Raw genomic sequence first — 13311 nt, forward strand, 5'->3', positions numbered from 1 at the left:
AGGTTGCACATCTCTTCCCAATGTGTTTGATACTGAAAAACACTATACTCTACAAATGATAGGAAGGACAACTCTGTCCCTAAACTGTTGTGTATAATATAGGATTTTTAAAAATTCTTTTTGTGAAACTGTATGAACTGTATCCAAATTGAGGACTAAAAGATAGCTACTTCTGATTAAAGCTTATAAAATAGTGTTGAATCTAAGAAAAGCTTATTATATGGAGCTTGGTTCTTAGTGTACAAGTTATAAAAGTATGGTTTGTTTGCTAAAAAATTGAGGGTTGTTTTGCTTACTGGAAAGCTGGCATTTTCTGCACTTTTAGTCCTATACCTGGTCTGCAAGGAATTTTTTTTCTCTCCATTTTAAATCTGCACTTCAGTTTACTTTTTTTTAAAAAACCTTCAGTTTTCTAAATTGGAGTATGGAATGAGAATTCTATTCAAAATAATTATGTCCCAGATAACATGTTAAGCAATCCTGACATTGCCTCCAACAGTGATGAAACGTTGACAGTAAAATTGAATCACTTGTGCAACATGTAGTTTATACTGTTATCGCGTGTTAGTGTTGGGTTTGATACATTCTTCAAATATTTACCAGGTAGGAGAATCAGAACTTTCCCTCCGAATAATCTGGTGTATAAGCCATGTCTTATGTTTTAATGTCCTCTAACCATAAAGAAGTAACTTATAGACTTCAATTTTATTGAAATTGTAACCATTTAATAGTGACTTAAGGATTTCACAGGAAATGCAGCATTGCACTAGAGCCCTTTTTTGAAGCAATGCAGTAAAATACATCTTGGAGTATGTGCAATCATTTAAAAAATTGTTTGCTACTTATGTGGCAACCTTAACCACTGCTTTGTTTTGTTGCCTATACTACCCCTATAAATAATTCAATATAACTAATCATTAATGTCAAACCTTAATACTGAATTTCAAAGTTGTTCTAAATTCTTTCCAATAACCAGAAAAACATTAATTTGACCTGTTTATCCTTCCATAGTGACGAAGTCATCAGAAATGATCAAACTATAATTTTTTTTTAACTGTAACAAGGATGGCAAATACATCAGAAAACTATATGTATATATCCTGCACTATGATTATCATGCATTCATTTTAAAATGACTTCACCATTGAATATTTTAAGAAAAAGTCTCCCAAGGGCCAATTGAAGACCATCCAGCATTGATGGAGCTTTCTACTAAATCAAATGGTGATTAACAGTGCTAGCTTATTATTTGTCTTAGTGAGGCAGTAAGAAAACCATTCCAGGCTGTTCATTTTTATAATTGTCTGCTAAATGTTCAAACATATTTTGTACTGGCCATTTAAATGTGTAAACCGTACTATTCTATGTGGTAAATGTACTGGTGGGAGTCTGGGAAAAGATTGCTTGTTAATTCACAGAAATCATAACCCATGCTAAGTTTTGTTCATTGTATGAAGTCACACTGTAATGTAATTTTTTTGTTTGTATTGTGCAATTTTTCAAAAAAATAAAGTCATAGAAAAATGCTCAACTGTTTCATTTTTGAAGAGCTATTTTTATCAGCTCCAACCAAACCATTAAATTACTCATTTCATAAATATTGAATTTCAGAAGTTCGAGAAATCTCGGTTAGTTATGCAATAATTCAATTACAGTGAATCTCTCATCATAAATATTTCAGATGAAAAGGACCAACTTAATTTTAAAGATTGAAATTAGTTGAGAACATATTGACCAAAAAAGGTGTACACTGATGTGGCACAAAATCTATAGATGTTATGTTTTGATAGAAAATAGCTGGGCTGACATCAGTGGTGGAGGTGCTTCAGATCAGGGAATGCTTTTGTATACACTTGCATGGATTTTGCTTTGTGTGCCTTCTCACTATTGCAGAGATAGTAAATCTGCCACTATTGCTCAGTTTCCCACTTGCTAGTGAGGAAAGGTTCAGGCAGGGTTGTGGTACCCCTCGTGGGAGAATAGGTTGTCAGTCGTTGTCGTTGCTTACCCACAAAGAATGTCCACATCGGTGAAGCACTTGAGGGCTGACGGCCATGCAGCTGCCCTAAACCTTCAGTAGAGGAGAAAAAGTGTTAGGAAAGAGTTATGAAGTGAGTAGTTCATGCAAATGCATCTATAAAGAACCCCTTGCTAAGGAGAGCGACACCATAACAAACACCTCTAATGGGTGGTCCAGTCCCAATGGAGGGGAAGGAATACAACAGAAGTTGTTGGGGTTTGCCTGGAGGTGCTCCCCATGATGAGGCAGTCTAGCAGTAATCAATAACTAATTACAAGCAACATTTATAAAGCTGTTGCGACAAATTGATGGGAGAGAGATGTCCATATACCTGCTTCATCCCACTCCCCAACATTCAGATAGCAGAATCATAGACCAAGTAACTGGGTGTATACTGCTTCTGGGAGTTTTGCAATAGTGTGAGTAAGGGAGTTCATTTTAGCAAAGTGAACCAGCAACATAGTGCTCTTGTGACCCTAACTGCAGAAGTACTAAATGTCGAAGTGCTGTCTTTTTGCCTGACATGGATTTTATATGCTTTCCCACAGGGATGCACCTCACTTGCTAAAGTCTAGAGAACTTAGGCAAAGGTTAGATAGTGCCTGTTAAATTTTAGGGATGCCCAAGGTTTGCTAAGGTACTGCTAGAGTTCAACTAGCTGAAACTGCAATCTATCTGCACAGAGGACTGATATACCTCCTGTGCCTTGAGATGATCAAGTGAGAGCATGCAGAATTGAAGGTAACTTTGTGACGTGCTAGTAATTGATTGCGAGGTAGAAGACTGGAGGGATAAAGGGAACATTCTCTAATTGGCAGGATGTGACAAGTGTTCTGCAAGGATCTGTACTAGTGCCTCAGTTTTCTGCTACTGATCCTATGATCTTGTATGCTGCCATAGAATGCTAATTCAATCTTATGCAGTTGTGAACCCTTGAGCTACTAATGATTGCTTAGTAAATCATTTTCAATAGGAATGACTTACTGTTCTTCTGACAATGAAGCGATTGCCCTTTTGAACTTTTGTCCTTTTTGATGTTTCTTTGGACTTAAGAGACAAATTGGAAAGAGGAAGGCTGATTTTATTTCAGCTTGTTGGCTATTGCTTGTTTGGAGTGACACCTGCTTCAGGAGTGGGTGGTGAGGAAATAATATTGTCCTTAATGTGCTCCAAAGGTTGGGCTGTGGCCCCGAGTTCAGACTAGGATCAGTCTCAAACTTTGCTCTTGTGGTTTGCAATTGTAATCACGACCACTTGATACACTAGCTATCTTGTGATGTTTCACACACTCTTAGTCTGTTTGTCTTGCTCATCCATGAAATGATATTTGTTGGAACAGAAGAAACACAGCATACCCCGTGCATTTTTCTCTATATAGGTCTGTAACTGGCCTAGAAAATTCGTAACTAAGTCAGTTACGCTGGCGCAGATCACGGGGAAACTTGGGGGAAAAAAATGAATATGCCAAAAAAAAAACAGCGTGCGCCAAAAGAACGGCGCAAATGACTAAGGAAAATTGAGCCCGTAGTGTGTGCAGTGTTCTACTGGTGGGTCATTTACATTGATGTCAGATTGATTTTAATTAAACAGCACTGAACAGTTTTAACACCAGTGTTTCTAATGCGGAGTTCACCAGGCCTATATAACATTTTGTGATTATTTTCTTCCATTCAATCTGTGCATCAACAGGAGCTGAAAAGTATAAGGGTATTTAAATAGAACTCCAAATATTCTACTATTCACTTTTTAATGGCAGTGCAGCAACTACCAAGTCAGTCCCGGTATATCTTAATGGCTACCTTGAATGTAAATCCTGATTCATGACCTATATAATAAATTCTAAGAATTTACTCTGGGGGAGGGGGCTGGGGAATTGGTGAGAATTTCCAGATCTGCCTCATCTCAAAAGGGATACTAACCTGTGTGCATATGTCTGTATCTGCCACAAAAGTTCATTACCAGCCTATTTGAATATTTCACAGCAACCTTTGAGAAGGTTATGTTGATGGAGTTAGCTGAAGAGGGGTGGGAAGTGCCCTGGGCCCAAGTTTCCACCCTCTGTAAAAACTACACACCTCCATAAGGTGTGCTGACTTTCTAGAATAAAAAGGGCGCTGAAAACTTACCTTGTGGTTCTCTGGTCTCCTCGGGACGTCTTCACGCTCGGCATGGCACACCGCAAGGGGTCGGGGGCGGAGCCAGGTCCCGGCACTGTTCTCTGCACATGCGCGCTAGAGTGTGCGCGCATGTGCAGTAGCTCTGAGGCTGCGTGGGAGGGGCCCAGCCCTGGCCGAATGGGCTCCCCGGGCGAAGGTCGGGACTCGGGCCTCCCTCCCGTACAGCTCTTCTCCCCATCTCCCCCATCCCTCCACGTCGGCGGCGGGGCCCACCTGCCCGGCATCTCGCTGGGGGAGGGCCCTGCCCGAAGTGTCTGCGCGGCGGACCCGACCCATTCAGTCTCTTTCCCCCCCCGGCCCCCTCTCTTCTTCCCCCGCCTCTTCCTCCCCCCCCCCCCCCCCCCGCCTCTCTTCCTCCCCTCCCCCCACCCCTTGCTGTCAGAAATACAGACACTGACAGAGGGCCCTGTCCCAGCATGCTGTTGGAAGGCTCACGGTGCTGCAGTAGGTGAGTAGAAACTTAATTTTTTATTGATTTTTTAAAAATGTTTTATTAATTGTTTTTGATTTATTGGTTGATTTATTGATTTATTTATCATTTATTATTGATGATGGCTATTTATTTGTAAAAGTGAAGTGTTTAATGATTGTAAACTTCCCTTCCTCCCCCCCCCCCCCCCCCACATCTCTCATTCCCTACACCTGATTTATAAGTGTAAGCAAGGTTTTTCTGAGCGTACAAAAATCTACACTTACTCCATTCTAAGTTAATTTGGAGTAAGTTTTCGCTGCCTAAACTTGCAAAACAGGCAAGTGGCTGGACATTCCCCCTTTTGGGGAAAAAAATCTGTTCTAAAATTAAACTATTCTAACTGACTAGAACTGGAGCAATCTAAATGCCGAGAATTGCAATTTCTAAGATGCTCCATTCTAAACTAGTTGCTCCAAAAAAATAGGAGCAACTCAGGCCGAAACTTGAGCCCTCTGGAGTATGAACACCGCATGTAACAGTTGGACCAAATGGCCTGTTTCTGCGCTGTACATTCTATGTAAAAAGAAAAATTTACAATTATACAGCGCCTTTCACGACTGCCGGATGTCCCAAAGTGCTTCACTGCCAATTACATACTTTTTGAAGTGTAGTCACTTGTAATGTAGGAAATGCAGCAGCCATTTCTATGTAATATTGAGACAACATTACAGTGTATTGGTTTGGTTTAAGTGCAGTTTACCACCTTAAAATTGATAGAATGTGTAAGCCTAGTGCCCACCAATTATGGCAGTCACTGCACCATATATATGAGGCTGGTGCCTGCTACTCCCTTGAAATGTAATTATTTTTGTGAACATAAAGGTTCAGTTCTGTTCCTCCCCTCCACTGATGATCTTTAATTTTTTTTTAATGGGGAAATTCCACATGTGTGACAATTTCAACAATGGATTGACTATATTTTGTGCATTCACCATTTAGAAATTGAGTCATTTGGCATTTTATGCTTGGTCAGGATTTTGGGGTCACATTTAAATGGATGGGCATAAGGTCTTCCTGTGAACAGAAGTAGGCCAGTTCAGTGATAAAATATGGGTAAGAAGTGTTTTTTTTTACATGCCAACTGCCTAGCTGGGTTTATTCAATATGGCTAGACTGTTGTCTGAAGACAAGACTCCAGCTGTTCATTGTAGCATTTTAAAAATAGAAATGAATTTGCTGGAGAGCAGCTTCCAGCAAATAATAGTTAAATTGAGAGCAACTGGTAGTTATCGAAGCCCCACCATAAAATGCTCAGTGTTTAAATGTTATATTTGAATAAGAAGACTAAGGCTTCTGGAATTAATGAGAAACCATCTAACTGGATTGAAACTTGGATTGGAGCTCCCTTGATGGCTCAGCTGTTAAACATAGTGTATAGCTGAATTATACAGAAAAGTCCCATATTTGATGCCCCAGTTTCAGCTGAGAGCTCCTATCATAGCTCTGGGGCATTACTATTGTCCTGCTGCTGGTCTTGGGAGGCTTCCCACTCTTAATTGCTATCCAGTTATGTGTGAATGTTGGGTGAGGGAATTGTGGTCAGCAATGATCTTCCATACACTTAAGTCACTTGTGGGTATTCGCTGTGACTAAGCTTGCATATGAAGAAAGGCCACTCGAACAAAGTATCCACTGAACATGAAGTTATCATCAGCAAGGCTAACTAAGTACTGGGCTGCACTTCAAGGCATTTTATAGCCAGTTGTTCTAACCTATCAATCATATTTGGAATATTGTGTGCAGTTTGGGGCACTTTTCCTTTCAAAGAACATTGATGTATTGTAGAGATTCAGACCAGAGTAAAATGAATGAATCCAAGATTCAAGTTGGAGATCCAAGTTATGCGGAAAGACTTGCAGAACTGAGCTTATTTTCATTGGATTGAATGAGAGCAAATGATCCAAGCGTTTAAAAAGTTCAGCAGTATAGTAAATGGAAGTAGACTATTTAACATGGTGCATGAGCATAAAATCAGAAAACAAGTGTAACAAAATTAGGTGTTTTGTCTAAGATTTGCTTATATCGGGTGTATTTCTGTTAAAGCAATGGAGGTGAACAGTAAAATGAGTAGCTCTTATAATCGCACCTTAACAAGTTGTAAATTGTTGACTGACAGCTGAGTTGCATGAAATAGCCAGAACGCTTAATACGATATGGCCTTAGTTCTTGAGAATGGCAAATGGCTAGCATTAATTTCTCGGCAGAGATGGTTGCCTGCAATAATTGTAGGTGGTTTAAGTGATGGGGAGGATTATTTTAATTTTGTCACTGTACCTAAAACACATTAGCAAAATCTCATCTAGATGAACTGCTTGCAGTTTCTGGCAATGGCAGCTTGGCTGTGTTGAATGCAAAGCAATTGTTATGACTGACCTTTCATTTTATCCACATTTCTAATTTAGGTAGATTATGTACTTCATGAAGTAAAAGCTAAATGATGCGATTAACACTTCGCAAGTAGATCAAGTGCCCACAGGAAAGTTACTCTGAAGAAAAGTAATCAATTATTTTGGCCAAGCACTTAAAAGAACACTTGGCACTTTGTGTGGAAAAATGGATTGTTACCAAAATGCAAAATTGTATCAGCAAGTGAACAGATATTTACCCATTTATACACAAGAATTAAAAGTAGACTAATTTGTTCAGCTTGCATATACAAAAAAGTCCACAATGCTCCAATTTATGCTGCTCACCCTTTGGGTGGTGGTGTTTTTGGGGAACACATCATGCATTCCAGGTTAATGAAAGATGCCTAGCAAAAGTGCATGCTTTCGTTCAGGTAATTCCCAGTTGAGACTCTAATTTGGTGCTAAGCAAATTTAATGTCAGGCTGTTTGCATCATGGGTTTGTAAAACCGAAGGAGGACAGTAGTATAACACAAGTGTAGTAAAAATAGGTGAGCAGCAATGTTCCCTTTAAGCTGCGCAGTGCTCTGCAGCTCCCATGCAGCTGGCACATCAGCTTTTAAATGGTTAAAAACTGCGCATGCATGGTAATTTGAATGAGCCACGCAGCCCCCTAAAGGGGCCACACACTCCAAAAACAATTTAAGGGAATATTGGTAAGCAGTGCTTTGACGATATAAATCTTTCTTTGGTCAATGGCTCCAGGACAGTGACATAATGTACAAATTAAATGGCATGGTAAAACCTTTTGTTGATTAGGGAGAGAAAACCTCAAGAAAAATTATTGCTAAGATTTTAATATATAAAACATATTTGTCACTTTAACCACATGATTATTACATTTTCGTGACTGAATTTTGTGATCACGTAGCTGGAAAAATTATGTGTAAATGTGCCATCCACGGCTTTGTATACTCACGCAGGAGAACATTTAGCGCAGTTCTAATTGCACTATTTTCCAAATATAGAATACCAAGAAATATACATCAAAGTGTTGGGTCAATGGAGTTGAAGTACAGGATAATAGAATGGTAGAACAGGCTCAGAGTTCTGATTGGCCTACTCCTGTTCCTAGACAATTCTTGTGTGGTTGTTTTCTTCCGTAAGTCATTGGTTCTGAAAGCATTAATTAAAGCACCTTGACCTATTTAAATAGTAATCAAATTATATGTTGCATTATGGTGTGCAGCAACATCTTTTAGACTGCTTTAATCCAAATCTGTTGTACTAAAATCTAAGTATTTAGTATTGTGTTCGATGTAAAAAAAAATGCAAGGTCTTGTTTTGTTTTAAGGGATATTTATTTTTCCTAAAATCTATTTAATTTCTGTATTGGAAAAATATTCTCCTTTCCACTTCATTCTTTTAGCTCCATTGTATTTAATCATCTTTCTGGTCTTATTTGTCACTTGGCTGTCTGTCACAGGCCCACCATTCTCATTTTCTCTCTCTCTTCCATCCGCCCGCCCCCCAGGAAAAAGGAGTTGGCAGCATTTAGTAGGTAAAGCTGGATGGGCATGTATTGTTTAGGATGGCTTTATGCTAGGAAACCTGGTGTATACTAAAAGAAACTCATTTCTTTTCCCAGGTAATCAAAGGTGACTTTCAGCTACCTGAATTTCTTAAACATCAGCCACAGGTACAGTACTAGGCTCTGTAATGTCAACAGTGATTATAGTAATGTTTTGTTGGGCTGTTTAAATTTATTGCTGCTTGTGAGACTGTGTTTAAAATTTGACCAAACTGGAGCCTGTAGCATCGCATCTGGGAAAGTAATTGATCAGAAAGAAGCATTCTTATACATTTGTTTAAAAAGAGTAATGACAGGATTTTGTTGAGATAACTGAATGGATAAGAGTGTTAATGAAGAGGAGCAAGTAAGCAACCTAAAGTTAGGGGAACATTTGGAAAGTACTGATTGCAATATAATTAAATTCATTGTAAGAGCAGAAATAAAAGTTGAGAACAAAGGTATTTAACCTGGGGGAGGGGGGGAAAGCAAATCATAGCAAAATTACACAGGGGTGTTGTCTAGATTAAACAAAAGCAAAATTGACAAATCGACCCATAGACCACAATTGAACATATTTAAACAGGAGATAGAAAGGATACAAACCACTTAAATTCCAGTAAGGAAATAAGGCAGAATATTGAAGGCTGTGGTTCCATGGATGAATAGGGGAAGATTAGATCAAATTTGAAATTATAATAATGCTTATGGAACGGGCAATAAAAACCAAAGCCAGGACAATTTTGAACAATATAGGAAAACTACATAATGGGAGATGAGAAAAGCTGAATGTTAGTGCGGGGGGGGGGGAGGAATTGTGGTGAGAAAATAACCCCATAAAGGGCAATAACAAGGCATCTCAATAAAAGGATAGTCAACATTGGGGTAGTGACGAATGAGAGAAAATACTATTCTTTAATTTTCATAGGAGAGGTGGATATCAAACAAAGTTTGACACCGAGACACGAGGGAAATTAGGGCAAATGACCAAAGGCTTTGTCGAAGATGTAGGTTTTAAGGAATGTCTTAAACGAGGTAGAGTGGTAGAGGTTTATGGAGGGAATTCCAGAGCTGAAGGCTTAGGCAGGTGAAGGCACAGTCGCCAATGGTGGGGTGATGGAAATCCCGCAAGAGGCCAGAATTGGAGGAGTGCAGATATTTTGGAGGGTTGTAGGGCTGGAGGAGGTTACAACGATAGAGAGAGGCGAGGCCATGGAGGGAATTAAACACAAGGATGAGAATTTTAAATTTGAGGTGTTGGCCGACCGGGAGCCAATGTAGATCAGCAAGCACTTGGGTGATGGACGAAAGGATTTGTATCTAGAGACATGGAATACCAAAGCAAGGCGGTGATGGTGAACTTGTACAAGACCTGTGGCCCCAGTTCGAGCGTCGTGTGTAATTCTGGGCATCCAAGTACAAGAAGGATATAAAAAAAAATGGAAAATGTGCAGCGTAGATTCACTACCAGTTCCTTGAAGAGTTCTCTTGAGTTCGTCACACGATTTGCCTTTTTAAAAAATCTGTGCTGGCTGTCCTAAAATTAACTTGCATTTTTGTAAGTATTAATTTATCCATTGATATGGCCTTCAGAAGCCTATTTACGATAAGCATTAAGTTGACTGGTCAATAGTTAACCGTTTTTTCACTATCTCCCTTCTTGAACAGAAGATTTACTTTGGCAATCTTCCAGTCCTCTGGCTTTACTTATATATGCAAAGATGTTTGAAAGCTTATTGTTAGAGCCTCTGGTACTTCCTCTTATCCCTTGGTGTTCCAGAATGTTTTTTTTTAATTTGTTCTCTGGATGAGGAAGATATTGGCAAGGCTGCATTTAATGGCTATCCTTAGTCCCTTCAAAGCATTAAGAGGCATCCACACAGGATGAACTAGAGTGATGTGTGGCCAGAACAGATAGCAGTGGCAGGTTCCCTGATGGACATTATTTTTTTACGACATTCTTTTTTTCTGGTGCTGGTTACAAATGATTGAATTCAGTTTTGCAGCCTGCCATTTGCTAGTTCATTGCTGCATCACTACACTACTGTATCCTCCTGTCAGGAACTGGTGCCTTTTCCATTTTGAGTTCCACCAATTTTTTGAACACGACTTCCACACCTATGAATATACTATCTAATTCTCCACCTCTTCCTCTTGTTTCCTTTCATTCCCACTGTCTCTTTTGTGAAAACCAAGGCAAAGTGCTCATATTGTATCTCCTCCATTCTTTCATCCGCCAACCTTTATTTTTTCATTAGCCTTACCCTTTCTTTAACCATTCTTTTCATGCTTTTATGAAATATTTTACTATTTCTTTTTGTTATTCCAGTCTTTCTTAATACCCTCTGTCAGCTGTTCAAATCTTTTTTGCTTTTTTTTGATTTTCTATATTCCATGCGATTTTCTTTTATATTATTAACCCTCGATTTATCATATACCTCTAAATCTCATTTTAAATTTCTCTACTCAGCCAAGGACCTCCACCTTTTGCTGCACAACTTGACTTTTTCTTGGCAAATATCTAGCTTGTATCCTAATTCTCGCCTGCTAGAAAGTTTCTGATTGTTCACTGTCCATTTACCAAATATTTGTTTCAAATTTATGTGGATTATTTCCTCACATTTTTTTTTTATTCCAGTCAAGTATCTTTATCTTTGACCTTGTCCCTCCTCACCGGTTTTAAATGAGAATGTAACGAGCAGGGTGGATAAGGGGAAACCAGTGGATGTGGTGTATTTGGATTTCCAGAAGGCATTCGATAAGATGCCACATAAGAGGTTACTGTACAAGATAAAAGTTCACGGGGGTTGGGGGTAATATATTAGCATGGATTGAGGATTGGCTAAGAAAACAGAGTCGTTATAAATGGGTCATATTCCGGTTAGCTAGTAACTAGTGGGGTGCTGCAGAGATCAGTGCTGGGGCCTCAACTATTTACAATCTATATTAATGATTTGGATGAAGAGACCGAGTGTAATGTAGCCAAGTTTGTTGATGATACAAAGATGGGTGGGTAAGCAAATTGTGAGGAGGACACAAAAAATTTGCAAAGGAATACAGACAGACTAAATGAGTGGGCAAAAATTTGGCAAATGGAGTACAATGTGGGAAACTGTGAGGTTATCCATTTTGGCAGAAAAAATAGAAAAGCAAATTATAATTTAAATGGAGAAAAATTGCAAAGTGCTGCAGTACAGAGGAACCTGGGGGTCCTTGTGCATGAAACACAAAAAGTTAGTATGCAGGTACAGCAAGTAATCAGGAAGGCAAATGGAATGTTGGCCCTTATTGCAAGGGGGATAGAGTATAAAAGCAGAGAAGTCCTGCTACAACTGTATAGGGTATTGGTGAGGCCACACCACACCTAGAGTACTGCGTACAGTTTTGGTCTCCGTATTTAAGGAAGGTCATACTTGCGTTGCAGGCTGTTCAGAGAAGGTTCACTGGGTTGATTCCGGAGATGAGGGGGTTAACTTTTGAAGATAGGTTGGGCCTATACTCATTGGCATTCAGAAGAATGAGAGGTGATTTTATCGAAACATATAAGATAATGAGGGGACTCAACCAGGTAGATGCAGAGAGGATATTTCCACTCATAGGGGAAACTAAAACTAGGGGGAATAGTCTCAGAATAAGGGGCCGCCCATTTAAAACTGAGACGAGGAGGAATTTCTTCTTTCGGAGGGTTGTAAATCTATGGAATTCTCTGCCCTAGAAGGCTGGGTCATTGAATATATTTAGGATGGAGATAGACAGATTTTTGAGTGATAAGGGAATAAAGGGTTATGGAGAGCGGGCAGGGAAGTAGAGCTGAGTCCATGATCAGATCAGCCATGATCTTATGAAATGATGGAGCAGGCTCAAAGGGGTCAAATAACCTACTCCTACTCCTCCTATTTCTTATGTTCTGAAATCAAACGTGATTAGGTTCTGGTTGCTATTACCTCGATGCTTTTCTACACTTGCACCACTTCACTTCCTATTATGAGTTTGAGCATTGCTTCCTTCCTTGTTGAACTAAAAACATGCAGATCTGGAAAAGCAGTCTTGCACACATTGTAAAAACTTCCAATCTTTGTACTAAAATTACTTTTACCCCAGTCTATCTTTGGATAATTAAACCCATCTATTATTATGGCCTGTTATCCCTGCATATTTATCTTTATTACTCTTCCTTTATCTCATTTGCACTCTTCAGTGGTCTATAATTAAAATTCCAAGAGTAACAATTCTCTTTCTAGATTCAGGTTTTGTGTCATCCCCTGCATTCTTGCATTCTTGTGCAGTAACTGATCTCTGACTACTACTGTCATTCCCTCCTTGTTTTCTCTACTCTCTCCCTCCTGAGTATTTTTTAACCAGGATTGCTTAACTCTTTCTTTACCATAAGACTGCTGACTCGGGAAGCACATTAGTACCAAGCCAGATTATACCCGAGTACTGAAGTCGCTGCTTATATTGCATTAGTCCCTTTTCTTATTTTCTTGCTGTGGCTTTTTTGTTCTATCAGTGGAAGTACATTTCTAACTGCTTGTTCAGACAAACTGATTTGGCATTACATCTTTTCTATCAATTTCACTGACCTCTAGTGTTTCCTGTGTATCCTTAGCCCGAAGTAACGATCTCGGATTGAGAATTGTCAGGTAAATTTATTGCAGGAATCATCAATGCTCTCCTAATCATATTATTCAGAACCTAAACTCATGATATATGCCTGCACTACCCA

General features: G+C 39.3%; 1 protein-coding gene across 5 annotated transcripts in view; it reads left to right on the forward strand.

Annotated features, from left to right (window-relative positions):
• LOC139226417 (protein-tyrosine sulfotransferase 1-like) overlaps positions 1–13311 on the forward strand; it is an 80163-nt gene that overhangs the window by 42518 nt on the left and 24334 nt on the right. For all 5 annotated transcript variants that reach the window (XR_011587255.1, XM_070857173.1, XM_070857174.1 and 2 more), the window contains one exon: positions 8664–8714. Coding sequence is in view for 4 of the 5 variants with exons in the window: in XM_070857173.1 (XP_070713274.1) it covers positions 8664–8714 (51 nt within the window). In the remaining variant the exon portion in view is untranslated. The remainder of the gene's footprint in view (positions 1–8663; positions 8715–13311) is intronic.

The sequence above is a fragment of the Pristiophorus japonicus genome, chromosome 16, assembly GCF_044704955.1.
Source record: "Pristiophorus japonicus isolate sPriJap1 chromosome 16, sPriJap1.hap1, whole genome shotgun sequence".
NCBI classification, from domain to species: domain Eukaryota; kingdom Metazoa; phylum Chordata; class Chondrichthyes; family Pristiophoridae; genus Pristiophorus; species Pristiophorus japonicus.